The sequence below is a fragment of the Eriocheir sinensis genome, chromosome 42 (assembly GCF_024679095.1).
Source record: "Eriocheir sinensis breed Jianghai 21 chromosome 42, ASM2467909v1, whole genome shotgun sequence".
In the NCBI taxonomy this organism is placed as follows: domain Eukaryota; kingdom Metazoa; phylum Arthropoda; class Malacostraca; order Decapoda; family Varunidae; genus Eriocheir; species Eriocheir sinensis.
In genome coordinates this window covers 1,665,133-1,692,616 of record NC_066550.1, presented here as the reverse complement: position 1 = coordinate 1,692,616, position 27,484 = coordinate 1,665,133, and the positions used below count along the sequence as shown (strand labels likewise).

The 27,484-nt window shown below is 45.5% G+C and overlaps 2 protein-coding genes across 25 annotated transcripts in view; both read right to left on the bottom strand.

Moving 5' to 3' along the window:
* LOC127009804 (uncharacterized) overlaps nt 1-11,703 on the bottom strand; it is a 165,967-nt gene extending 154,264 nt beyond the window's left edge. The window contains exon 1 of the mRNA XM_050883165.1: nt 11,686-11,703. The gene's annotated coding sequence lies outside the window, so the exon portion shown is untranslated. The remainder of the gene's footprint in view (nt 1-11,685) is intronic.
* LOC127009799 (uncharacterized) overlaps nt 1-27,484 on the bottom strand; it is a 109,125-nt gene that overhangs the window by 76,588 nt on the left and 5,053 nt on the right. For 4 of the 24 annotated variants that reach the window (XR_007762362.1, XR_007762364.1, XR_007762356.1 and 1 more), the window contains exons 2-3: nt 7,430-9,162; nt 6,923-7,283 (exon numbers count right to left, since the gene is read on the bottom strand). Coding sequence is in view for 1 of the 24 variants with exons in the window: in XM_050883154.1 (XP_050739111.1) it covers nt 7,397-9,103 (1,707 nt within the window). In the remaining 23 variants the exon portion in view is untranslated. The other 20 variants (XR_007762359.1, XR_007762360.1, XR_007762355.1 and 17 more) reach the window with 16 other exon arrangements.

The window sequence follows — 27,484 nt, the reverse complement described above, 5'->3', positions numbered from 1 at the left end:
ACAGGGAACCGGTAGAGCTGACGCTGAATGCTTCACCCCCGTGAGAGGAGGAGCCAGACCCGCCCCTAGAGCCATTTATCCTACTCATTGCTACAACAGATTTGCCATACTGGAGGAGGAGGACGAGAACAGAGCACCTTCTTGGTCGGTGACTCTATGATTCGCCATCAGGTGGTTGAATTCTGTGGCAGAGTCCCCGTCGTGGCGTAACTACTGTTATCCTGGAGCTGGTGTTGACGACATCACAGCTGCCCTGGACGAGGTCTCCGCTGAGGCCTCTAATGACTCACTCTTTGTTCTCCACACAGGTACAAACGACGTCACCACGACCGGTCTGAGGAACTGCTGGACAAGTACCGTAGGCTCATCCAGCAGTATAAGACTAAATCCACTAATATTTTGATTTCAGGAATTCTACCACGGACATGGGATGAGGGCGACTTCTACAGTAAGGCCTTCAGCCTCAACAACCGCCTGCAGACTCTCTGCGGAGAGCTTGACGTCGAATTCTTTAACGCCTGGAACAATTTCTACGGCCAGAGTAGACTTTTCCAAAGGGACGGCATACACCTGTCCCCCATCGGGGCAGCCAGATTTGGAAGGCTCCTCAACAACGCCGTACGTAACGCCCGAACAACAAAACACGACTCTCAGCCACGTCCTTCCATCCCGCCCGTGTAAATAGACACCTCACACCGCAACAGACTCGTAACATTGAACCCTCCAGTACCTCTATTACCAAGCTTCAAGATAACCTAAGAGTCCTTAGTTTCAATGCGCGTAGCCCTAAGAAACAAATTTGATGAACTGCGATGTCTTGCTCTGACAGAAAACTTTGACGTAATTGCTATAACCGAAACATTTATCGACACCACTAATATTGATTTAAGTTCCGAATATAACATAGATGGCTACAGATTCTTCAACAATGATCGTGTAAACCGTAGAGGGGTGGTGTCGCCCTTTTGTCAAAAGCTACTTGCAACCTACTGACAAAACACCAAGAAACAGTAACGTTGAACATTTGTGCGTGCGAGTAAACATTGCAAAAGTCAATTTAAATATATCTGTCACTTACAGGCCTCCGGGGCAATCACTTGATGGCGATCTTGAAATGTACAGCGTCTTAAGGCAGTCACTTAATAACAGCGACTCACTGATACTAGGAGACTTTAACCTCCCCCATATCGACTGGGCGACACTGTCGGGTACAGAAGGTGAGTCCCATAGAATGATCGAATTTCTAGAGGAAAAGTATCTAAGCCAAATGGTTTCTGAACCAACTCGACAAAATAACATACTTGACCTTGTTATAGCGACCCAAGATAACCTAGTCAGTAATGTCACGGTAGGAGAACACCTCGGTTCCTGCGATCATAAACTAGTGCGCGTTGACATTAGAGCTCAAACATCGGTGACTGAAAATAAAGTTAAGGTGCCCAATTTCAAAGAGCCAACTAGAAATCCGACGAAAACTAATAGATATGCAACTATCAGATGACGGCAATGCAGAGGACGCCTGGCTAAACTTTAAAAATCACTTACTCACTCAGCAGGACACATTTGTCCCTTGTGCGAGAAGCGAATTAACACTAATAAAGTCCACCTTGGTTTAATAGCGAAATTAAACACTCAGTCAAGGAGAGAAAATTGTCTTACAGGTTAAAGAAAGACCAAAACGCCCGAAAACATTAGACTTTACAATGATGCAAGGCGACGAGTAAAAAGATTAGTGCATCAGGCAAAGCGTAGATATGAAGAAAATATTGCAGCCAACTGTAAAAATAATCCGAAATCCTTCTTCAGTTACATAAACAACAGAAAGGCGATCAGAAGTGGAATTGGACCTTTAATAAACAGCGACGGTGCACTAGTGACTGACAGCCAACACGTTGCAAACCTATTAAATAATTACTTTTCCTCGGTGTTTAATAATAACAGTCCTCCCACCACCACCACCAACACCAGTACTAATGTAAATCCCGAGCATGCATTGTCTAACTTTGAAATAAAACCCGATGAAGTCCTTAAAGCCCTCAAATCACTTAAAACAAATAAAAGTCCTGGACCTGATAAAGTATATCCAACTCTGCTGAAAGAAACAAAGAGCGAAATACTCCTCCCTCACAACCGTATTCAATATGTCCTTGCGACAAGGCATTGTCCCTTCAGATTGGAAAAAGGCTAACGTGACACCGATTTTTAAGAAAGGAGACAAAAAAGTACCAGGTAATTACAGGCCCATTAGTCTAACTTCGGTTGTAGGTAAGCTACTTGAGGGCATAATTAGAGACAAAATTGTGAGTTACCTTGAAAGCCACTCATTAATTGGGGACTCACAACATGGCTTCGAAACAAAAGATCCTGCCTATCAAATCTATTAACCTTTTATAACGACCTCATCAATGTTTATGACGTAACGAATTCACTGGACGTAGTCTAACGTGTTTTCATGTTATATTTTGATAAAGTCCCGCATCATAAATTACTTTACAAATTAAAACAAATAGGTATTGACGGTCAGGTAAACCAATGGATCGCGAATTGGTTGAGCAACAGACAACAAAGAGTAGTGATTGACGGATTTAACTCAGAGTGGGCGCCTGTCACTAGTGGCGTCCCTCAGGGCTCGGTTCTTGGCCCAGTGCTCTTCATTATTTACATCAACGACGTGGATGTTGGACTCAATAACCGCATTAGTAAATTTGCAGACGACACAAAGATTGGTAACTCTGTTCTCACTGGCGAAGACAGGCAAAGCCTCCAAGAGGATTTGCACAAAATTTCAGCTTGGTCGGATAGATGGGAGATGCCCTTTAACGTAGACAAGTGCCAGGTCCTTCAAGTTGGAACGAGGAATAAAAAGTTTGATTACGAAATGCGCGGCGTTAAACTCAAAAGCGTTCAATCGTCAAGGACTTGGGGTCAAAATCGCGTCAAACCTCAAATTCTCACAGCAATGCATCGATGCAGCAAATAAAGCGAACAGAATGTTGGGCTTCATTAAAAGAAACTTTTATTTAAGAATAAAGATGTAATACTCGCTCTACAACAGTTTAGTCAGACCCCACTTGGAATATGCGGTACAGTTTTGGTCTCCCCACCATGCAAAGGATATTGCTAAATTAGAAGGTGTTCAGCGTCGGGCAACGAAAATTATCCCTTCCTTGCACAACAAATCCTACGAAGAAAGGCTTTCTACCCTTAACATGTTCTCTCTTGAGAAACGTCGCCTCCGAGGAAAACTGATCGAATGTTTTAAAATACTTAATGGTTTCACGAATGTAGACAGATCAACATTGTTTGTGATCGATGACACTTTGCGCACGAGGAACAATGGCGTAAAACTCAGATGTAGACAAGTAAATTCAGACTGCACCAAATTTTTCTTCACCAACGTTGTAGTGCGAGAATGGAATAAGCTCCCATCATCAGTGGTCCAGTGTAACACGATTGACTCCTTCAAAAATAAGCTCGACCGTCACTTCCTTCAACTTAATATCAACTAGAGTAGAAATGCAACGTTTTGGAGTCTTCTGATTAATGTAAAATCACTTAGGTTTAAGGACAGACCACCAAGTCTGGACCATGGGGTCTGTGTGGTCTGATTTTCTATGTAAATCTATGTAAATGTAAATCTCCTTTCCTATCCTCTTCCTTATTCATTCTCCTTTCCTCTTCCTTTTCAGCCACTGCCTTTTCACATATTCTCACCAACCTTTTGCATCTTTCCCTTCACTCCCTCTCCCCCTCTCCGCCCCCACCCCCACACCACCTGGCGCCACCAGCGTGGCACCCAGGCACCCACGGCCCGCCCCTCCACCCGCCACCACCCCGGCCTGGCCCTGCGCCTCGTCACTTCCTTCCTTTACTGTAAAAAACTCACACCTGTAACAAGGACAAAGGGTCACTCTCCCCCTCCTCTGTGTGCCATTCCCTGCCTCAGCATATTCACTGTTGCTCTACAATGTTCCTTCCCTTCTCTCTCCACCATCATCTCCTCCCTTATATTCATGCCCGGGAAAGTTTGAAAGGTTCACTCTCTCTCCCTCCTCTGTGTGCCACTCCCTAGCCACTTTACTATCTCCCTTCCCTTCTCCCTCCCCCATCACCGCCTTCCTTAACCTCCCTTATGCTCATACCTGGGAAAGATTTAAAGCGTCACTCTCCCTCCTATGTTCCCAAGCCAGGCAGACTCACTACGTATTACTTGACACTCTCCTTTTCTTCCTCCCCCTCCCCCTCCCCCTCCCTGCCTCTCCCTTCCCTTCCCTCCAATCTACTTCTTCCTTTCCCTCCTGTTTCTCCCTTCCTTTCCCTCCTGTCCATCCCTTCCCTTCCCTCCTCCTTACCTCCCTCCCTGACCCTGACTCATCCCTGTCTATCCCTTCCTTTCCCTTCTGTCTCTCCCTTCCCTTCCCTTTCCTTCTCTCCAATCTCCTTCTTCCTTTCCCTCCTGTCTCTCCCTTCCCTTCCCTTTCCTTCTCTCCAATCTCCTTCTTCCTTTCCCTCCCCTTCTCCCTTCCCTTTCCTTCTCTCCAATCTCCTTCCTTTCCCTCCTGTCTCTCCCTTCCCTTCCCTTTCCTTCTCTCCAATCTCCTTCTTCCTTTCCCTCCTGTCTCTCCCTTCCCTTCCCTTTCCTTCTCTCCAATCTCCTTCTTCCTTTCCCTCCTGTCTCTCCCTTCCCTTCCCTTTCCTTCTCTCCAATCTCCTTCGTCCTTTCCCTCCTATCTATCCTTCCTTTTCCTCCTACATGTCCCTTTCCTTTCCTCTTGCCTCAACCCCCCTTCCCCCCGCCTCACCTCCCCTCCTGCGTGGTGGCCCCCATGGTAAGGCACCCCGTGGCGGGGTCCAGGGTGATGGCGGGGTGGCGCACCCCATCAGGCGTAGCGCTTGGAGTCCCAGTTGTCAGGGTCCCGGGACACACGTACACCCAGCCCAGGGGAACCAAGGGAGGCCGGGGACATCCTGGGGGAGGGGAGAGGAATCAGTGTTGGGTAATTACACACACACACACACACACACACACACACACACACACACACACACACACACACACACACACACACACACACACACACACACACACACACACACACACCAGGCCTATAATTTTGGCAGATTTTGGGGGGTCTAGAGTCTAGTCTGGAGTGTATTACATCACAAGAACGTTGCTTAGAACTCACACAGTATGAAGACAAAGCACAAGAACCACGGAAACAACGGGAACAAGCAAACAGCAGGGCGGTGGTGCAGGTGTTGGCCGCAGCAGGTGACCAGGTGTTGGCCGTGAGGTGCCAGAAACGCTGCAGTCCGTGTTGTACTGAGCAAGGACACGGCAAGACTTTGTATCAAGTATATTTATGTAATGCACAAAACATGTTACAAGGATGCCCCAAGAAACTAACACATTACATCCAGTATTTATGTAATGCACAAAACATGTTACAAGGATGCCCCAAGAAACTATCACATTACATCCAGTATTTATGTAATGCACAAAACATGTTACAAGGATGCCCCAAGAAACTATCACATTACATCCAGTATTTATGTAATGCACAAAACATGTTACAAGGATGCCCCAAGAAACTATCACATTACATCCAGTATTTATGCAATGCACAAAACATGTTACAAGGATGTCCCAAGAAACTATCACATTACATCCAGTATTTATGTAATGCACAAAACATGTTACAAGGATGCCCCAAGAAACTATCACATTACATCCAGTATTTATGTAATGCACAAAACATGTTACAAGGATGCCCCAAGAAACTAACACATTACATCCAGTATTTATGCAATGCACAAAACATGTTACAAGGATGCCCCAAGAAACTATCACATTACATCCAGTATTTATGTAATGCACAAAACATGTTACAAGGATGCCCCAAGAAACTAACACATTACATCCAGTATTTATGTAATGCACAAAACATGTTACAAGGATGTCCCAAGAAACTATCACATTACATCCAGTATTTATGTAATGCACAAAACATGTTACAAGGATGCCCCAAGAAACTATCACATTACATCCAGTATTTATGTAATGCACAAAACATCACGCAGAGTATCGCCCCGGATGTTACAAGAATGCAGTGAAAAATAAGAGATTATATCAAGTGTTCATGTAATGCACATAATACGGATGTTACAAAAATGCAGCGAGAAATTGAAACATTATATATCGAGTGTTTATGTAATGCACAAAATATCACCCTGGATGTTACAGGAATGCAGCAAGAAATAAGAGATTATATTATCAAGTGTTTATGTAATGCACAAAATATCACCCTGGATGTTACAGGAATGCAGCAAGAAATAAGAGATTATATTATCAAGTGTTTATGTAATGCACAAATCATCACCCTGGATGTTACAGGAATGCAGCAAGAAATAAGAGATTATATTATCAAGTGTTTATGTAATGCACAAAATATCACCCTGGATGTTACAGGAATGCAGCAAGAAATAAGAGATTATATTATCAAGTGTTTATGTAATGCACAAAATATCACCCTGGATGTTACAGGAATGCAGCAAGAAATAAGAGATTATATTATCAAGTGTTTATGTAATGCACAAAATATCACCCTGGATGTTACAGGAATGCAGCAGGAAATAAGAGATTATATTATCAAGTGTTTATGTAATGCACAAATCATCACCCTGGATGTTACAAAAAATAAAGAACCACCACAGTCACCTCCATAACCTTGCTGTGGTGGTGGTGGTGGCCATTACCCTCACAACACCACACCACAGTCACCTCCATAACCTTGCTGTGGTGGTGGTGGTGGTGGTGGCCATTACCCTCACAACACCACACCACAGTCACCTCCATAACCTTGCTGTGGTGGTGGTGGTGGACATTACCCTCACAACACCACACCACAGTCACCTCCATAACCTTGCTGTGGTGGTGGTGGTGGTGGTGGCCATTACCCTCACAACACCACACCACAGTCACCTCCATAACCTTGCTGTGGTGGTGGTGGTGGTGGTGGTGGCCATTACCCTCACAACACCACGCCACACTCACCTCCATAACCTTGCTGTGGTGGTGGTGGTGGTGGTGGTGGTGGCCATTACCCTCACAACACCACACCACAGTCACCTCCATAACCTTGCTGTGGTGGTGGTGGTGGTGGTGGCCATTACCCTCACAACACCACACCACAGTCACCTCCATAACCTTGCTGTGGTGGTGGTGGTGGTGGTGGTGGTGGCCATTACCCTCACAGCACCACGCCACAGTCCGCCACAGTCACCTCCATAACCTTGCTGTGGTGGTGGTGGTGGTCATTACCCTCACAGCACCACGCCACAGTCCGCCACAGTCACCTCCATAACCTTGCTGTGGTGGTGGTGGTGGTCATTACCCTCACAGCACCACGCCACAGTCCGCCACAGTCACCTCCTTAATGTCCCTGTGTTGGGCTGCCTCGGCCACCACGTGCAGTCCGTCCACCACCTCACCGAAGACATGAGATGCCTCACCACCATCCTTACAGTCTCTGGTGTGGATGCCAAAGTTACCACACTCACCCCGGGTACGGTCAGTCCACACCAGCCCAAACACATCCCCCGCCCGGCCTGACTTTCGGTACTCACCCTCATCAAGGCCAGGCAGCAGGACGGATGACCCTCCACCATTGTTACTCTCATAGTCCCCGCCCTTCACATACTCTCCCGCCTCCGCCTTGCTCTCTACTCCATGCAACCTGGTGCCAACGTAGGAGGGGCCGCGCTGCCCCGTGCACAACAGTAACAACTGTCTGCCCCGAGGGGTGTCGGGGCTCAGACGGATTTGTACCCGCCGCGGCGCGCTGCCCGGCCAGGACAGGTCCAGGAACACCGTGCAGGGGGGGGAGGGCGGCACAACCTCGCTCACCTGCAGGGTTGCCGCGCCCAGTGGCGGGGGATGGTCCTTCAGGGCGTGGAGGCACAGCTGGCCGGCTTCAAGGCTTATTCTTGCGTGTCGGCGCTGACCTTCCGCCTGGTGGACAGCAAGCACCCGGCCAGCCTCCAGCAGGCGCCTGGCGGGCTGCGTCAGGCTGCGGAGGTCCTCGGCCGTCAAGCTCCCTGTCCAGATGAGGTGCAGTCTGTCCATGACGGTGGAGTCTGGGTCTGCCTGGGGCCTGGGCTCCTCTGTAGCAAGTGTTTCCAGAGCTGCCTGGACAGCCTCCAGGGCTGCACTAGATGCCACGTTCACCTTCCTGGCGGTGGTGACGGTGCTGGCATCAGGAAAACCTTCTCGGCACTCCTCCACCGCCTGCTCTGCCTCGCCAGTGCAACGAACCATTTCAGTCACCGCCGCGCCCACTTCTTGTTCTGTTGCAAGGGTGCGCAACGTCTCCAGCACGGCCTGCAGCCCCTGCTCCTCCTTCTTCAGCTCCTCCTCCTTGGCCGCCACACGGGACTCTTCCTGCTGCAGGAGCTCCCTGGCACTCCTGCTCTGGTCCACCAGTCCCACGAGCCTGTCCTCCAGCTGCTGCTGCCGCTTGCCCCAGCCTGCCAGGGTCGTCTGGTACTGGTCCAGCTGCGACTGAGCCTCCCGGCAGGCGGTGATGGCGGCCACAACTGTGGCCTCCTGTTCCTGCAGGAAGGAACGCATTTTCTTGGAGAGACCCGCCGCCTCCTTCTTGCCAGCCACCCCTGATGGTGCTCCTTCCCCGGCACTGGGTGGTGGCGAGGCTGCTGCTTCCCCGGTGCTGGGTGGCGGCGAGGCTGCTGCTGCTGCTGCTGCTCCTTCCCCGGCACTGGGTGGCGGCAAGGCTGCTGCTGCTGCTGCCACCTCAGCGTCTCTCATCACAAAGGCCTCAACAGCATAGCTGACAGGGAACTGTCCTCCCTCGGGCAAAGCATGGTTGACGCGGCACTCTGGGCAGGCAACACGGCCCTGCTCCTCCAGCTGGTCTATGCACAGTGTGCAGACAGTGTGGCCACAGGGCAGGTTGCGCGGCCGCTGCACGGTGCCATCATAGCCTGTCAGGCACACTGGACACTCCTCAGGGCTGCCGCCAGTGTTCATGTTCTTCACCACCTGTCTCCCTCCTGCCATCCTGCTGCCCCTCCCTGCAGCCTCCATGACGCTGGTGGTGGTGGTGGTGGTGGTGGTGGTGTTGAGGGGCTTGATGGCCTGACAGACTAGAGAAAGAAAAAGGAGGAATAATTTAACAATATACAATTTGGAAGAAAGTGAGGGAGAAACAGATCAAGCAAATAAAGAAGTGGATGAGAGAAAGTGTTGTGAGGCATTTGAGGAAATGAAGGTGGAAGAAACCATTAATTAAACAGGTGATCAGGCTGGGCAGAGAGACAGGGCCGCCAACAGGCCGACCCTGCTGGTGATGGAAGATGAGGACGTGAAATGGAAAGTGTTAAAGAATGCAAGAAATCTCAAACACACAAGAAAAGAATGGACCAAGAAAGTAGCAGTGGTGAAGGACATGACTCAGAAAGAAAGGAGGGAACCTAAGATTTTGTATGAAAAGTTACTTGAAAAGAGAAATAGTGGAGAGCTGGGCTGGCACATCAGGGACGGCAAACTCATGAGAGGAAAGCAGTGTGCAGCTTGAATAGGGAAAAGAGGAAAACACAAATGGCACATCAGGGACGGCAAACTCATGAGAGGAAAGCAGTGTGCAGCTTGAATAGGGAAAAGAGGAAAACACAAATGGCACATCAGGGACGGCAAACTCATGGGAGGAAAGCAGTGTGCAGCTTGAATAGGGAAAAGAGGAAAACACAAATGGCACATCAGGGACAGCAAACTCATGGGAGGAAAGCAGTGTGCAGCTTGAATAGGAAAGAGGAAAACACAAATGGCACATCAGGGACGGCAAACCCATGAGAGGAAAGCAGTGTGCAGCTTGAATAGGGAAAGAGGATAACACACATGGCACATCAGGGACGGCAAACTCATGAGAGGAAAGCAGTGTGCAGCTTGAATATGGAAAAGAGGAAAACACAAATGGCACATCAGGGACGGCAAACTCATGACAGGAAAGCAGTGTGTAGCTTGAATAGGGAAAGAGGAAAACACAAATGGCACATCAGGGACGGCAAACTCATGGGAGGAAAGCAGTGTGCAGCTTGAATAGGAAAAGAGGAAAACAAATGGCACATCAGGGACGGCAAACTCATGGGAGGAAAGCAGTGTGCAGCTTGAATAGGAAAAGGAAAACACAAATGGCACATCAGGGACGGCAAACTCATGAGAGGAAAGCAGTGTGCAGCTTGAATAGGAAAGAGGAAAACACAAATGGCACATCAGGGACAGCAAACTCATGAGAGGAAAGCAGTGTGCAGCTTGAATAGGGAAAAGGGAAAACACAAATGGCACATCAGGGATGGCAAACTCATGACAGGAAAGCAGTGTGCAGCTTGAATAGGGAAAAGAGGAAAACACAAATGGCACATCAGGGACGGCAAACTCATGGGAGGAAAGCAGTGTGCAGCTTGAATAGGGAAAAGAGGAAAACACAAATGGCACATTTAATCAAAAAGAGAAAACATAATTAGTAAATACAATATACAGCTGATTAATATACAAGGGATTAGTAAATCTAAATTAGTAGAGGTGGAGAATATAATAGAAAATGATTTGGATATAGTGTGTGTCACAGAAGTCTGATCAATATGTATTGACACAAGGATTAAACAAGGTGGACAGTTTTGGGGAGCTAAATGACAGAAAAGGGGGAGGATTAATGATTCTGTATGAAGGAAACAGACAAAAACCTGTGAAACACCCGGACTTCATGCACGTGACTGCTGGTATGTTGGGACAAACCATGGAGCTAATATTATTCTGTATGTCGGTAAATGACGACGAGAGAAACAGAGCAGTAAAGAAACTTACAGAAGAGGAGTTGACGGTGGAAGAAAACAAAACAATTGATAAGGTTGGGAGATCTGAATGGGCATGTGGGTTTTCTGGGAGAACAACCATTAGATAAAAATGGTGACATTATTTTGGAGTGGATGAATAGTTATGATTTAACAATGCTAAATGCCATGACAGAATGTGAGGGAGCGTATACATGGACAGCAAGAGGCAGAAAAAGTGTAATTGACTACTGTGTGGCCAGCAGTGCCCCCGTCAAGGGTGTCAGCACTGATGGTGACAAAGACATTTTGGACCTATCCGACCATAACCTAATTACTGTAACCTTAAGAACTAAACTTAATATAAACACGACAAAATTTAAACACGTGGTACTAAAGAATTTATCAAATTAGCCGAAGACACCAAACAAACGTTTCCAGAGGGAATGCAGACACAGATATAAACACATCAAGCATCACTGTAATGGAAGAGGAAATGAAGAAGCCAATTGAGCAAAACATGTTAAGAGCCGTGAAAATAAACACAGAGAAGGACCAAAAGGTGAGAGAACCATTGTGGATAACAGAAGAAATAAAACAAGAGATAGAGGAAAGGAAGAAGAAAGAATGAAAAGATTCACAGCTGGAAGCAGAACTGAAGATAACCTACTTGTACTGAAATACTGTGTGCTGAGCAGCTTTAAGCAGAAAACCACTCATAGTTACAGCAAGAGATTTTAGCAAAGCATATGATTTTATTAAAAGAAAAACTTATTGGAACTATGACGAACTTTCATATACATCCAGGAATTACAGATATTACTGTCCAAGTATACTCACAGGATAAAACCAGTATTAAACGAGGAGATGAAGCTCAGGAAGAAGTGGAAATAACCAGCGGCATAAAGCAAGGATGGACAGTATCAACGACACCGTTCAAACTGATTACATATTCAATAACTGAAACTTAACGAGACAGATTGGGTTCAGGGATGAGAACTTTTATACAGGCACACTTTTTTATGCAGATGACGGCTTAACCTTCAACGACGGGCGGAAGTACTGCCATGAAAGATAGAACTGGAAAATAAAAAATGACATTTATAAATTATTAGCTAAACAAGGAAGGCTCGCTGCTGGAAATGGCAATAAATTTTAAAATGATAAGTGGGTGCAAGAATTATGTCAAACGTCAAGAGAAGCAGGTCCTAGTAAATTAAATATGAAAATATTAAGTAAAGAAAAATATAATCTATAGTGAAGGAATGGGACTCCAAGAACTGGAGAGAAGAACTTCTAAATAAAAGTAGCGCTGCCCTGTACAGAACTTGTAAGACAGAGATTCAGGAAGACAAGTGTTGCGATAACCAGCCGTCATCAGTGACATTTTTCAGGTGTGGAGCCAACATGGTTGCCCTCAATGATAGAAACAGTTTCCATAATGGTGACACAGCTTGTAAGGAATGCAGGGCTGAAATAGAAGACCCACAACATTTATTATTATAGTGCAGTTTTTATCAAGAAACCAGAAACAAATGTGATTTATTTAGCCATCCATACAGAGAATATTCTTAGTGAACTATTATTTGAAAACATAAACGGAAGGGAAGAAATTAAATGCCACATCCAAGAATTCTGGAACAAATGTTTAACCCTTTCACGCACCACGACACGATTCGCGGCAAACGGAATCGTCTACACCAGCTTTTGACTCGAATCGCGTCAAAAGCTTTTAAAAATTGCCAAAAATAAAGTATCTTTCAGAATCACGTCACTTTGTGTGCGTCAAAGATCTAAGCAAGACCTATAAAATAAACTAATTGTCAACTCTCTCGTGCCGTTGGATTTGAAGTGATAATTGCCCGTGGTTTAGTTGCCTCTCAGCAGGCAGCCTGTGGCGACTGTCGTCCCTATAAATTTTTTTCTTCAGAGTAGGTAAAATTTACTATTTATTTGAATTTCTTGATATTCTTTTCTTTCATAAGGCAAAATAATCTCTTCCAAAACCAACAATATATAACAATGCCAGGAAAAAAGAACACTCGTGGGGGAAATCGATCACATGATAAAACATTTTGCACCGCGGTCAGGCCATTCTGCGAGGCCACCTTAGGGAGCCCCAGATGGATGTCGCAGTGAAGTTAGCTCCTAAGGACAAAGCTCGTTAGTGTGTTATCTCAATACAATATATTAATGTTACTTGTCAGAGTTACAGTGACACCGACTCCACCTCTCATCCACCCAGGTTCCCTACTGACGAGAGCTGATGCCCTCTTGTTGTGTGTTGTTAGAGTATGTAAATATTCCTTTGGTTGTGTGGATGATGATCACCTTGGTATCTTAACCCCAAGAATGTCTTACCCCATGATCAACTCAGTGAACACCTATCCATGGTAGAGAGGAGAAATTCCCAGTGTCTTTTGTATACCCTTTGTTCATGTGGATTCATGATCACCCTCTTGGTGTCTTGATCCCACGACTGCCTTGTCCCCATGATCATCCCTGTCAACGCATATCGGTGGTAGGGAGACATTTCTTGTGTAAATATACATCATTGAAACCTGATTAGGGTAGTTCTTTTTGTTAGCTATGGCCAGTGCACTATATAGGTATATATTTTTAGGACATGTTCTGTGATGAGTATGCCCTTGCGTGGTAAATGGTGGACAGATTCAGCAACTTGCTGGAGGGTGCAGTGGAGGGTCTCCGGCAGGTAAACTAGACCTAGGTAGGGGTAAGGGCAAGCCTAAGGGGAACAAAAACCATAGCGGTGTAGGGCAGGGACAGAAGGGGAGGGAGGCAAGGGAGCATGGGAGGCATCTGGGATGCCTAAATGTTAGGGGATGGGGAGTAGGGAAGTTAGAGGACATGACTAAGGAATTGAGGGAGTGGGACTTGCATGTGGTGGGGGTCACCGAGACCCAGCTGAGGGAAAGACTAGAAGTCAGGTCAGGGGACTACAATTTTAGAGCCAAGGGAAGGAGTAAAAACCCAAGGAAAGGTGGGGGAGTAGGTTTATTTATAAAACGTAACTCGGGCTTAACTTTTGAGGAACTAGATGTGGGTAACAGCGAGGCAAGCGAGGATATTCTAGCAGTGAGAATAGGGTACAGGGACAAGGCTAGGATGGAGCACCTAATCACAGTAGTGTGCTACATGACAGTGGAAGGGACGGGTGCAAGGGTAGAGAACGAAAGGAAGTATGAGAGGGTAGGGAGGGTAATAGCAGAAAATAGACAGGAGCAAGTAATTGTCATGGGAGACATGAATGGACATATCGGTATCCTAGGAGAGGAGATAAACAGAAATGGGACATTGTTATTAGAGTTTGTGGAGGAGTATGACTCAGAAATATTAAATTTAACCATAGCGGAGGGAAGGGTAACCTGGGCAGAAAGGGGAAGGGAGTCAGCTATAGATTATATCCTTGTAAACGAGAAGGCTAGGAGGATGGTTAGGGATATGTGGATAGACGAGGAGGGGCTCATAGATATAGTGAGTGACCACAATATGATGGTCTTAAATTGTGTTAGCCAGGGCCAGAGGGAGGAGGGGGGAAACAGGACTGCCGCTGGAACATGAGAGGGGGTGACTGGGAGGCCATTAGAAGAGACCTAACAGGGAGCGGATGGTAGTGTGGATGAAACGAACGACAGGATTTGCATTGGGCCGACCATCAGGATCCACCGGGAAGAAGCCTACCGGTGCAATAGGCCACGACGTAAAAAATAAATAAAATAAAATAAAAAAATAAAAAAAGAGACAGCCAAGAGGAGGTTAAGAATACTAGAGATAGGAAGGGGTAGAAAACAGGGAAAGAGGTGGTGGAACGAAGATGTCGAAAAGGCAAGGAAAGAGAGAAAGGAGCTGAAGAAGAAAACCATGAGATTAAGGAAGGAAATGACTGGTGATGCAGGGAGAGTAGAATATGAAAACACGCGGCAGCAGTATAGGAACAAGCAAAGGGAGGTAAAGCGACTCATCAGGAAGGCGAGGGCAGAGACTGAGAGGGAGACAGTAGAGGAGCTCAGGGAGAAGGGAGAGACTGGTATGCCTTCTTGAGGGGGGAGGAAAATAGGGAACAGGCCAACTTAGAAGAAATAGTAGTGGGAAACAGAGTAGTGAAAGGGGCAGAAGAAATAAACAGGGAAGGCAAACACTTCTGGGAGGAGATAGGGGGGGTGACTCAGCCAGTTGACTTAGGGGAGGTGTACTTGGAATCTACCAGGAAAATATTGGAGGATTTTTTTTTCTTACAGCAAAGGAGACAGTTCAAGGGCGTAAAGAAAAATATTAAAGAGAAAGCCCGCTACTTACTGCTCCTGAATAGAAGTCAAAGGAGTGGCCAAAAAGAGAGGTCAATTTTGGGAGGAGAGGTTTCCTGATACCCTCCTCTTGAAAGAGTTCAAGTCGTAGGACCTGGGCGCTAGGAGAGATGAACATAGGCCGTACGAGCTCATACAAGTACCTAGGAATCATAGTCGACGAGAATGGGACTGATAGGACCAAACAGAATAGAATTTCTAGGCCAAATCAGTGGGTAGGAAGGCTAGGAAGCGTGGCTAGATGTAGAGCTGACAGGTATGAGGTAGTTAGGGGGATATGGAAGGGCATGGCAGTGCCAGGCCTCATGTATGGCCTAGAATGCATGAGGTGGACAGTCAAAGAGCTAGATAAGCTGGAGGTAGTACAGAACAGAGTAGGCAGGCTGGCTCTGGGTGCCAATAGGTATGCGGCGGTAGATTTTTTTTTTTATTTTTTTTTTTTTTTTACAGCAAAGGAGACAGCTCAAGGGCACAAAAAAGCAAACATCAACAAAAAAAGCCCGCTACTCGCTGCTCCCAAAAAGAGTCCAAAGAGGTGGCCGAAAGATAGGTCAGTTTCGGGAGGAGAGGTGTCCTGATACCCTCCTCTTGAAAGAGTTCAAGTCGTAGGCAGGAGGAAATACAGATGAAGGAAGATTGTTCCAGAGTTTACCAGCGTGAGGGATGAAAGAGTGAAGATGCTGGTTAACTCTTACATAAGGGGTTTGGACAGTATAGGGATGAGCATGAGTAGAAAGTCGAGTGCAGCGGGATGGGAGGAGGGAGGCATGCAGTTAGCAAGTTCAGAAGAGCAGTCAGCGTGGAAATATCGATAGAAGATAGAAAGAGAGGCAACATTGCGGCGGAATTTAAGAGGTAGAAGACTATCAGTATGAGGAGGAGAGCTGATGAGACGAAGAGCCTTAGCCTCCACTCTGTCCAGAAGAGCTGTGTGAGTGGAGCCCCCCCACACATGAGATGCATACTCCATACGAGGGCGGACAAGGCCCCTGTATATGGACAGCAACTGTGCAGGGGAGAAGAACTGGCGGAGACGGTACAGAAATACACTAGAACGCCCAGCCTCGAGGAAGCTGATTTAGTAAGAGATGAGATATGAAGTTTCCAGTTGAGATTTTGAGTTAAGGATAGACCGAGGATGTTTAGTGTTGAGGAAGGTGATAGCTGGGTGTTGTCAAAGAATAGGGGATAGTTGTTTGGAAGATTGTGTCGAGTGGATAGGTGGAGAAACTGTGTTTTGAGGCGTTGAAGGACACCAGGTTCTTCTTGCCCCAATCGGAAATAATAGTAAGGTCTGAGGCTAAGCGTTCTGCAGCCTCCAGCCTTGAGTCGTTAAGTTCCTGAAGGGTGGGTCTTCTATTAAAAGAAGTTGAATAATGCAGAGTGGAATCATCGGCGTAGGAATGGATAGGACAGTTCGTTTTGGAAAGAAGATCATCAATGAACAACAGAAAAAGAGTGGATGATAGGACAGAACCCTGTGGGAAACCACTGTTAATAGATTTATGGGAAGAACAGTGACCGTCTACCACGGCAGAAATAGAACGGTCAGAAAGGAAACTGGAGATAAAGGTACAGAGAGAAGGATAGAAACCGTAGGAGGGTAGTTTAGAAAGCAAAGATTTGTGCCAGACCCTATCAAAAGCTTTTGATATGTCCAGCTCAATAGCAAAAGTTTCACCGAAACGGCTAAGAGAGGATGACCAAGAGTCAGTTAAGAAGGCTAGGAGATCACCAGTAGAACGCCCCTTGCGGAACCCATACTGGCGATCAGATAGAAGGTCAGAAGTGGAAAGGTGCTTTTGAATCTTCCGGTTAAGGATTGATTCAAAAGCTTTAGATAGACAAGAAAGTAAAGCAATAGGACGGTAGTTTGAGGGATTGGAGCGGTCACCCTTCTTAGGCACAGGCTGTATGAAGGCATACTTCCAGCAAGAAGGAAAGGTAGATGTTGACAGGCAGAGGCGAAAGAGTTTGACCAGGCAGGGTGACAGCACGGAGGCACAGTTTTTAAGGACAATAGGAGGCACTCCATCAGGTCCATAAGCCTTCTGAGGATTGAGGCCAGAGAGGCATAGAAAACATCATTTTGAAGAATCTTTATAACAGGCATAAAGGAGTCAGAGGGGGAATGAGTAGGAGAAATATGCCCAGAATCGTCCAGAGTGGAGTTTTTAGAAAAGTTTGAGAGAAGAGCTCAGCCTTAGAGATAGATGAGACGGCAGTGTTGCCGTCAGGACTGAGGTGGAGGGAAAGATGAAGAAGTGAAGTTGGAGGAGATGTTTTGGCTAGATGCCAGAAGTCACGGGAAGAGTTAGAGAAAGCAAGGTTTGACATTTCTATTAATGAAAGAGTTTTGGTTAGTCGGAGAAGAGATTTGTCACGATTTCGGGAAGAAATGTAAAGTTCATAATTAGCATTAGTTTGAAGGCTCTGGTACCTTTGTGAGCTACCTCTCTATCATTGACAGCACGAGAACAAGCATGATTAAACCAAGGCTTTTAGCGTGAGGAGTAGAGAAAGAACGAGGAATGTATGCCTCCATTCCAGAGACAATCACCTCTGTGATGCGCTGAGCACACACAGAGGGGTCTCTATCCTGGAAGCAATAATCATTCCACGGGAAATCGGAGAAGTACATCCTCAGGTCGTCCCACCGAGCTGAAGCAAAATGCCAGAAGCATCGCCTCTTCGGTGGGTCTAGAGGGTGTACAGGAGCGATAGGACAGGATGCAGAAATAAGATTGTGATCGGAGGAGCCCAACGGAGAGAACAGTTTGACAGAATAAGCAGAAGGGTTTGAGGTAAGGAAGAGGTCTAGAATGTTGGGCCGATCTCCAAGACGGTCGGGAATACGTGTAGGGTGCTGGACCAACTGCTCTAGGTCGTTGAGGATAGCAAAGTTGTAGGCTTGTTCACCAGGATGGTCAGTGAAAGAGGATGAAAGCCAAAGCTGGTGGTGAACATTGAAATCTCCTAGGATGGAGATTTCAGCGAAGGGAGAGTGGGTCAAGATGTGCTCCACTTTAGAATTCAAATAGTCAAAGAATTTTACATAGTTGGTAGAGTTAGGTGAGAGATAAACAGCACATATGTATTTAGTAATAGAATGACAGTGAAGTCTTAACCAGATGGTGGAAAATTCAGAAGAGTCAAGGTTGTGGGCACGAGAGCAAGTGATGTCATTCCAGCTTTGGATTGAAATTTAGGATGGAGATAGTAGGAGGGAACAGAGTAGAGATTGCTGTCAGTAGCCTCAGAAACCTGTGTTTCGGTAAGGAAGAGAAGGTGAGGTTTAGAGGAGGAGAGATGATGTTCCACAGAATGAAAATTAGAGCGAAGACCGCGAATGTTGCAGAAATTGAGAAGAAAGAGGTTCGAGGAGTCATCAAGACACCTCTCGGGTCGGCAGCCAGAAGGGGAGTCCTCCCTGGGGGAATTTGTGGTCCCCCCCCCAGTCGGGGACTCCGAGGCTTGGTGTATGTGCGCCATTTTGAAATTTTAATTTTGGGAAAAGGTGTATATGTTGTGTGAATGCAGTGTGGTGTGGATAGAGAGAGGATCTGTCTTTAGAGAGCATGCTGAACTACTCTCCGGTGTTGGTGAGACAATAGGGAAACGGTTAGTGAGGACATGGGAAGGGTCTTTGGAGGGTAAATTTGTAGCACTTCACCAGTCTCGCATTTCCGAACGAAACTAGTTTTTTTCGGTAGTTTTCGGCCTGTTTTGAATGAATATGCGTGTCATTTCTATCGCAAATCACGTGTTTTTTTTTTACCCCCCCCCCCCTTCCAACCAAGAGACTAATGATTTGCGATAAAAAATTTAGAGCACATTCATTCAAAACAGACCGAAATCTACCAGAAAAAACTAGTTTCGTCCACACAGGTGCATTTAAACTAAACATAACCCTAACATAACATAACATAACCTAACCTAACCTAACCTAACCTAACCTAACCTAACCTAACCTAAAACTAACCTAACCTAACGGCCTCCCTCCCTCCGTTATAAATGATTTCCGAGGGGTGTTTATGGGGATGAATTTACTCAGAATGCGGAGCTCTTTCTAATGGTCAGGGTAAGAAAAGCCATCTCTAGACTGGTGTACTCCTACAATAATACCCTTTGGAGGGCTTCAGCTCCCTTCTCACCTCCCATATATACCTCACCGGGAGTGGCTTGCGCCCGCTCGGTAGGTGTCTTCCTACCTACTCCAGCCGAGGGGAAGTAGGCTGGAGCACCTTTGAGGAAAGAATAGGTAAAGCAGTTTTAGGGTACAAAGTCAGGCTAAGAAAGATGAGTGAGAACAGGTGGGCGCGCAAGGTATATGAGTGGGCGGGACAGGGGACGAAGTGGAACAAGTCTAGCATACGCTGGGAGAAGAGATGTGAGCTGGAGGGCTTCACACTCTCGGAGATGATGCTAGGGGGGGAGGAGAAGGAAGTGAAGCGTAGAGTGAATGGCAGAGTTCAGGAGAGGGGCAGGGTAGACTGGAGCCAAAGGGTGGGGGCAAAGAGTTCTCTAGAATGGTACAAGTTGAAGGCCAAACCCAAGTGTGAAGCCTTCTACGATGGTAGCCTGGGGGCGTGTTGCTCCTCAAGGCCAGGACTAAATCCTTAGAGGTGAGTAGTAGGACATATAGGTGGGCAAATGGGGGAGGCAAGGTATGCCGCATGTGTGAAGGGGGGGTTGACGAGACAGTAGAACATATGCTACTAGTGTTCAAGGTATAATAGGGATAGGCAGAGTTTGGTAGAAATAATAACACAGGAAATTGGAACAGAAGTATGGAATAGGATGCTAGAGGGAATGTAGGAAGGGTGATTGAATTCTTGCTAGGTCTGAGTACACTGCAGACAGTGACCAGAAGAACAAGTTAAGGAATTCCTAGAGAGAGCCTGGGCAGTGCGCACCGGAAAGGGTGGACTCGTGTAGATGTCCCCATCTGTGCCTCTAAAGGCTCTTTCAAATGGTTATATTTTATTTATTGGATTTTCAGGGTGTTGGCCCTGAGGGAGTAAGCCGTTACAAAGGCTGAAGTTGGATCCGAAAGGGACAACTACCTCCCGAATCAAGACCAAGACCAAGATGAGTTGTAATCAGCATTGTTACTTAACTTCAGTAAGCTTGCTAACATTACCAACAGAATAATGAGTTGTCAATAACATTGTTACTTAACTTCAGTAAGCTTGCTAACATTACCAACAGAATAATGAGTTGTCAATAACATTGTTACTTAACTTCAGTAAGCTTGCTACCATTACCAACAGAATAATGAGTTGTCAATAACATTGTTACTTAACTTCAGTAAGCTTGCTACCATTACCAACAGAATAATGAGTTGTCAATAACATTGTTACTTAACTTCAGTAAGCTTGCTACCATTACCAACAGAATAATGAGTTGTCAATAATATTGTTACTTAACTTCAGTAAGCTTGCTACCATTACCAACAGAATAATGAGTTGTCAATAACATTGTTACTTAACTTCAGTAAGCTTGCTACCATTACCAACAGAATAATGAGTTGTCAATAACATTGTTGCTTAACTTCAGTAAGCTTGCTAACATTACCAACAGAATAATGAGTTGTCAATAACATTGTTACTTAACTTCAGTAAGCTTGCTAACATTACCAACAGAATAATGAGTTGTCAATAACATTGTTACTTAACTTCAGTAAGCTTGCTACCATTACCAACAGAATAATGAGTTGTCAATAACATTGTTACTTAACTTCAGTAAGCTTGCTACCATTACCAACAGAATAATGAGTTGTCAATAACATTGTTACTTAACTTCAGTAAGCTTGCTAACATTACCAACAGAATAATGAGTTGTCAATAACATTGTTACTTAACTTCAGTAAGCTTGCTAACATTACCAACAGAATAATGAGTTGTCAATAACATTGTTACTTAACTTCAGTAAGCTTGCTACCATTACCAACAGAATGTGAATAAACTTCATAATAATCTAACCTTGTGTTGCATAACCCCAACAACTAGGAAGCACACTTATTGTAAGATCTTAAAAACAGAGGAACGAAGCTGAAGGCAACACCCTTGCACCCTGGCAGGTGAGTGGCCCGGGTGAGCTGCCTGACACCCTTGCACCCTGGCAGGTGAGTGGCCCGGGTGAGCTGCCTGACACCCTTGCACCCTGGCAGGTGAGTGGCCCAAGTGAGCTGCCTGACACTCTTGCACCCTGGAAGGTGAGTGGCCCAAGTGAGCTGCCTGACACCCTTGCACCCTGGAAGGTGAGTGGCCCAGGTGAGCTGCCTGACACTCTTGCACCCTGGAAGGTGAGTGGCCCAGGTGAGCTGCCTGACACTCTTGCACCCTGGCAGGTGAGTGGTCCAGGTGAGCTGCCTGACACCCTTGCACCCTGGCAGGTGAGTGGTCCAGGTGAGCTGCCAGTATTATTCTAGTGTTTGCCCATACTCACCCCTTGCAACCAAAATTGGCTAGGGGGCCATTGAGACTTCGGGGAATGCGGTGGTAAACATGAAATGCGTCGCAAATGCATAGTTTTTGAGTTATGAGGGGTTGAAAAATTTGGGTGGGGGAGCATATTTAAACTACTCCAACCGAACTTTACGACCTGCTTAGACCCCCCTGCTAACCAAGGGGGGGCTGCGCCCCCCCCTGGACTCCCCCCTCTTAAAGGTGCGTGTTCTAAAAAAAATAAATAACCACACGTGGTGGACCTGGTCTCACGTGCGTGGACTAATGGCTAACTAAGCGTACCATCACTAACCAAGCGTACCATCGGTAATAGTATTAGGTAAAGGTGCGTGTTCTAAAAAAAAAATAACCACGCGTGGTGGACCTGGTCTCACATGCGTGGGCTGATGGCTAACTAAGCGTACCATCACTAACTAAGCGTACCATCGGTAATAGTACACAAAGGAACACAAAGGAAGAACAAACAACAGCAGACCTGCTGGTCCTTACGAGGTTGTTTGTGACAAGCTACACTAACTATCTAATCAAAGGTGGAAGATGAAGGACAGCAAAGGCGAAGGCTCCTCCCCACCCCCCCATCCCTCCAGCCAAGGCTGGCAGGAAAGGAAAAAGAACCATGCAGCATGGAAAAACTGCATGGAATTTATGTAGGAAAGAGGAAAGAACTACCATTACTGCTACCACTAACCGGGCAATAAAAGCGGACAAGGACACCAGTATTCGAAAGAACTTAACGTTACTACGACAATGAGTAATATCTAAGTTGCTGGTTGGATTCAAAACACTTGTCTAATCTATTCTTGAAGGCCGTAACTGTTGTACTATCAATGACATCACAAGGTAGAGAGTTCCAAACATTAACAACTCGATTGAAGAAGAAGTGTTTAGCTTCGTGCGACGAGAATCTTTTACCACTTATCTTCAAATTGTGATTTCTTCTTGTTCTATTTGATCGATCAATTGTAAAGTAATCTTCCGCATTAATATCACTGAATCCTTTGAACATTTTAAACACTTCTATTAGATCGCCTTGCATTCTTCGTTTTGATAGGCTGAATAAATTTACTTCTTTAAGCCTTTGTTCATATGACAAATTTCTCAACCTAGGAATCATCTTTGTTACTCTTCATTGGACCCGTTCCAACTTTTCTATGTCTTTTCTGTGGTAGGGAGACCAAAACTGTACACAGTACTCTAGACGGGGTCGAACCAACGAATTATACAGTTTTAATATTACTTTTTCCGATTTATTATTAAAGACTCGTCCGATGAAGCCAACCAATTTGTTTGCAGTTTTAACTACCTCTGAACAATGCTGACCGGGCTTTAAATCGCTTGATATAGTGATTCCAAGATCCTTTTCTTTACTTACTGCAGAAAGTTGTTGGCCATTCATTACGTACCGAACGCGATTGTTATTTTTTCCGATGTGCAACACTTTACATTTCTCAACGTTAAATTTCATTTGCCATTGATTGGCCCAACGTGCAGGTCGATCTATATCTGATTGTAAAGCTTCTTCGTCGAGTATCGCAGTTACTTTACTAGCAATTTTTGTGTCATCAGCAAATTTTGATACTTTGCAAGTGAGCCCATCATCGATATCATTAACATAAATTAAGAAGAGCATGGGGCCAAGCACTGATCCTTGAGGTACGCCGCTTTTGACATCGAGCCAGTTAGATGTAACACCGTTTAGAACTACTCTCTGTTTCCGCTCAGAGAGCCAGTCCATAAACCAATTGTGAATGTTACCCGAGATACCGTCGCCAGTAGTTTGCTGAGCAATCATTGGTGGGGACCTTATCAAATGCCTTTGAAAATCCAGATATATGATATCTACTGATCTGCTTTCATCGAACACCTCAAAAATATAGTGAAAAAAATCAAGTAAGTTAGTCAAACACGAACGTTTACTACGGAAGCCATGTTGCGAATTATTTATTATATTATTTTCTTCGAAGAATTTCACCATATGATAGTCTCCATTAACTTACAAACAATAGATGTCAGGCTAATTGGTCGATAGTTTCCTGGATGAGACTTGTCCCCCATTTTGAAAATTGGTGTGACATTTGCAAGTTTCCAATCCGACGGAACTTTTCCAGCTGTTAAAGATTTATTGAATATGATGGAGAGCGGTTTACAAATTTGATGTTTGATTTCTTTTAAGACCCTAGGGGTAATTTTGTCTGGACCAGGAGCTTTGCTTACTTTAATCTTTTCAATTGTGCGTAAAATGTCACTTTCTACGATGAGCACGCCACTTAACATCTTTTCGGTCCTTCTAACCTCCGGCGGTTGAGGTGATAAACAATCTTCGTCGGTAAATACGGATGCGAAAAAGTTATTTAGGATTGTAGCCATTTCATTTTCATCGTTCGTGTGATTACCATTTTCATTAGCAAGCGGTCCGATACCACAGGTGAGTGACTTTTATTATTTACATAGCTGAAAAATTCTTTAGGATTAGATTTACTTGTTTCCGCTATATATTCTTCAAGATTTTTCTTGCTTCGTTTTATTAATTTCTTGGTTTCGCGGCGAATTCTGTCCAACTCTAGTTTGTCAGCCTCGCTCTGAGATGATATGTACCTACTGTATACGCGTTTTTAAGAGATAGGCTATTTTGAATTTCGTTATTCCACCATTTGGGTTTCTTCTTAGAAGCTGAACGTCTGTTACGATAGAATGCGATATGCTTATGGCATTGTTCAATATTGTGGTGAAGGCCCCCAAGATTTATCAATATCTGTTTCCGTGATTTCAGTCCAGTCAGAATTATTTAGAATTGATCGAGTCTTACGAAATTCGCTCTCTGATAATCAGGCACCTTTTCTTTACTAGGAGTTACTTTACTTTCTTTCATATTGATGCTGAATGTGATTGTTCGGTGATCGCTAGAACTAAAAATTGGACCAACATTTACTTCGTTAACTAGATCAGCTGTCGTTGAAAAGATAAGGTCAAGTATATTATTTTCCCGAGTCGGTTTTTGAACGTGTTGATGTAAATCACTTTCTAGTAAATTTGTGTACAGGTCGAGCCCTGTATGACAGTTCAGCGGTTCACCCCATCTTTTCACTGGCAAGTTAAAGTCCCCAACAATTACTGACTCGCAACTGCTACTTTTTTCTAATAATAATTTACTTAATGTGTTGTCGATATCAAGAGTCTGCCTTGGCGGTCTGTAGATAAGTCCAATTACTATTTTACGAGATTTATTTTTAATTTCAATGAAGACCGTGTCTACATTGGTTTTAATATCTGTTTTCACGGATACTGGATGGCGAGATTTGTGGATATAAAGATAACGCCTCCACCCTGTCTGTTCTCTCTTTCATGACTAAAATGGTATAACCCGGTAATCTATATTCCGCAATGAAATCTCTATTTGAAGTGTCTATCCAAGATTCTGTGACTCCGATGATGTGATAATGATTTGTAGCTGCGAGGACTTCTAAGTCTTCAAATTTGTTACGTAGGCTACGAGCGTTTACATAGCAAGCTTTAATGTGATTCGAGTCGGGAGTTTTGCGGGTTGAGTGCACCCTTACGGTGGAGCTGCTGGTGTTCTCGCTTCCGCGTTTTTTGGCTTTCGAAGAGCCACTTGGTCACAGAGCAGCCTCCCGAAACGGGCTGCTCCAACAGGGTTTAAGTGAATGCCATCAGGAAGGAACAAGTCTGAATCGTAGTAAAAATTGTTCCACAAGTTAGCGAACTGGACGTTTTCTTGTGAGCAAAGGGACTGAAGTATGTTGTTTGTCCTGAAGGTCTTACTGTAAAAGCTAGATTCGGCACCGACCCTCGGGAGGATTCATGAAATTATGATGTTACTGGCATCCGTTTTACGTTTATACTGCTTGATCATGCGGAGGTATTTCTCAAGCAGTTCCTAAGAAAGGGTTGTCTTTACGTCATTTGTCCCTGCGTGAATGACAAAGAGGGTGTTTCGGTCGGTATTTCTCGTGATATCATCGCACGCTGCGGTGATGTTGTCCAGTCTGGCACCTAGATAGCAGTAACGTTTTCTACGGCCGTTTGATGAACGACCACAGAACTCAACCAGCTGGCCACGCACCATGGAGTCCCCAACTAGGCGAGTCTCGAACTCATCCTCCATGGTGTCTGCCAGCACCTGGAACCTATTGAAGGTAGTGGGGGTCAGTAAATCCTTGGTTGCATGCTTCGGTTTGGCTCCATTCCTTACAGGTTGGAACCCGACATCCTGTGAAGCAGGAAGAGAAGCGTTAAGTGGGGCAGGCTGGAAGTTGTCCTGTGAGGCAGGCTGGGAGTTAGCCTGTGAAGCAGGCTGGGGGTTAGCCTGTGAGGCAGGCTGGGGGTCAGCCTGTGAGGCAGGCTGGCAGTTGTTCTGTGAGGCAGGCTGGGGGTTAGCCTGTGAGGCAGGCTGGGGGTTAGCCTGTGAGGCAGGCTGGGGGTTAGCCTGTGAGGCAGGCTGGGAGTCAACCTGTGAGGCAGGTAACACGTCCTCCCGTGAAGCAGGAGGGTCGTCTGGAGAGGGCACAGTCTCGGTGGAGGGCCTCTCCACCATCGATGGTGGAGTCACTGCCACATTTGTTAAAACAAATTCCTGAAGGGCTACAAATTTCTTTTCAAGATCATTGTGCTTGACTTTCCATTCAGTCACAGCCTTCTGAAGATGTAATCTCTGAACGCAAAGGCGGCAAGTTTTACTCAGCTGGAAGAACTGAGCTGCAAAACGTCCGGGACAGACGTCACACTTAAGGTTCGAAGGCATTGTTAGAATTTTAAGCGAGTTAACAGTTTGGGCAAATATTAAAAGCGCTTTCGAAATAACTTAAATTGTGACCATAAATTGAATTGTATAAAAATTGTGCATGGAAAATAGATACTGCTGTGTTAGATGCCTCCAACACTGGGAGTTCGCTCCCACAGGGTCTTGAAAACGCCTCAAAGACCAATCGCTTGTCCTGAGCCTCGGTCACGAGAGACTTTCACAACCCGGCGCTTTTCAGCTATTGTCCTCGAAGTTTTGTCCCATAGAACGGGGCCGGCGTAGTCACACAGAGCAGAGCTGGCAAGGGAGGAGAGGAACCAGCAATTCGTTCCCACTTTCCGAAACGTCTAACCCAACTCTGCGACCCTTTCGAGGCCTGGCCAGTGGCACCTGTCACCAGGTGTTCTCCACCAACTCTAGAGAGTATCAGACGCCCTTCCTGAGAGACCAAAAGACTGAAATATTCCTAGATTAGGAATATTAGGTATTAGGTAAAGGTGCGTGTTCTAAAAAAATAATAAACACGCGTGGTGGACCTGGTCTCACATGCGTGGGCTAATGGCTAACTAAGCGTACCATCGCTAACCAAGTGTACCATCGGAAATAGTATTAGGTAAAGGTGCATGTTCCAAAAAAATAATAATAATAAATAACCACGCGTGGTGGACCTGGTCTCACCTAGCGTATCATTGCCAGCCGGATCGTTGGCAACGCTGCTCATATTGCAATGGCATCGCCATGTAAACACATCGTCCGTATGTATAATATGCCCTTAAGTACAATATGGAGGCGTAATATCGTATTTTTGAGGTGCGGAGTGATTTTCAATAATTACCTTGCGTGGTTTCTGTATGTTGTAAAAAAAAACCAGAATGTATGAAATTTCCCTACATCTAAGTAATTGTAAGGAATTTCCCTACATCTAGGGTATTTTTCAACCCCTCATAACTCAAAAACTATGCATTTGCGACCCATTTCATGTTTACCACCACATTCCCCGAAGTCTCAATGGCCCCCTAGCCAATTTTGGTTGCAAGGCGTAAGTATGGGCAAACACTAGAATAATACCGAGCTGCCTGACACCC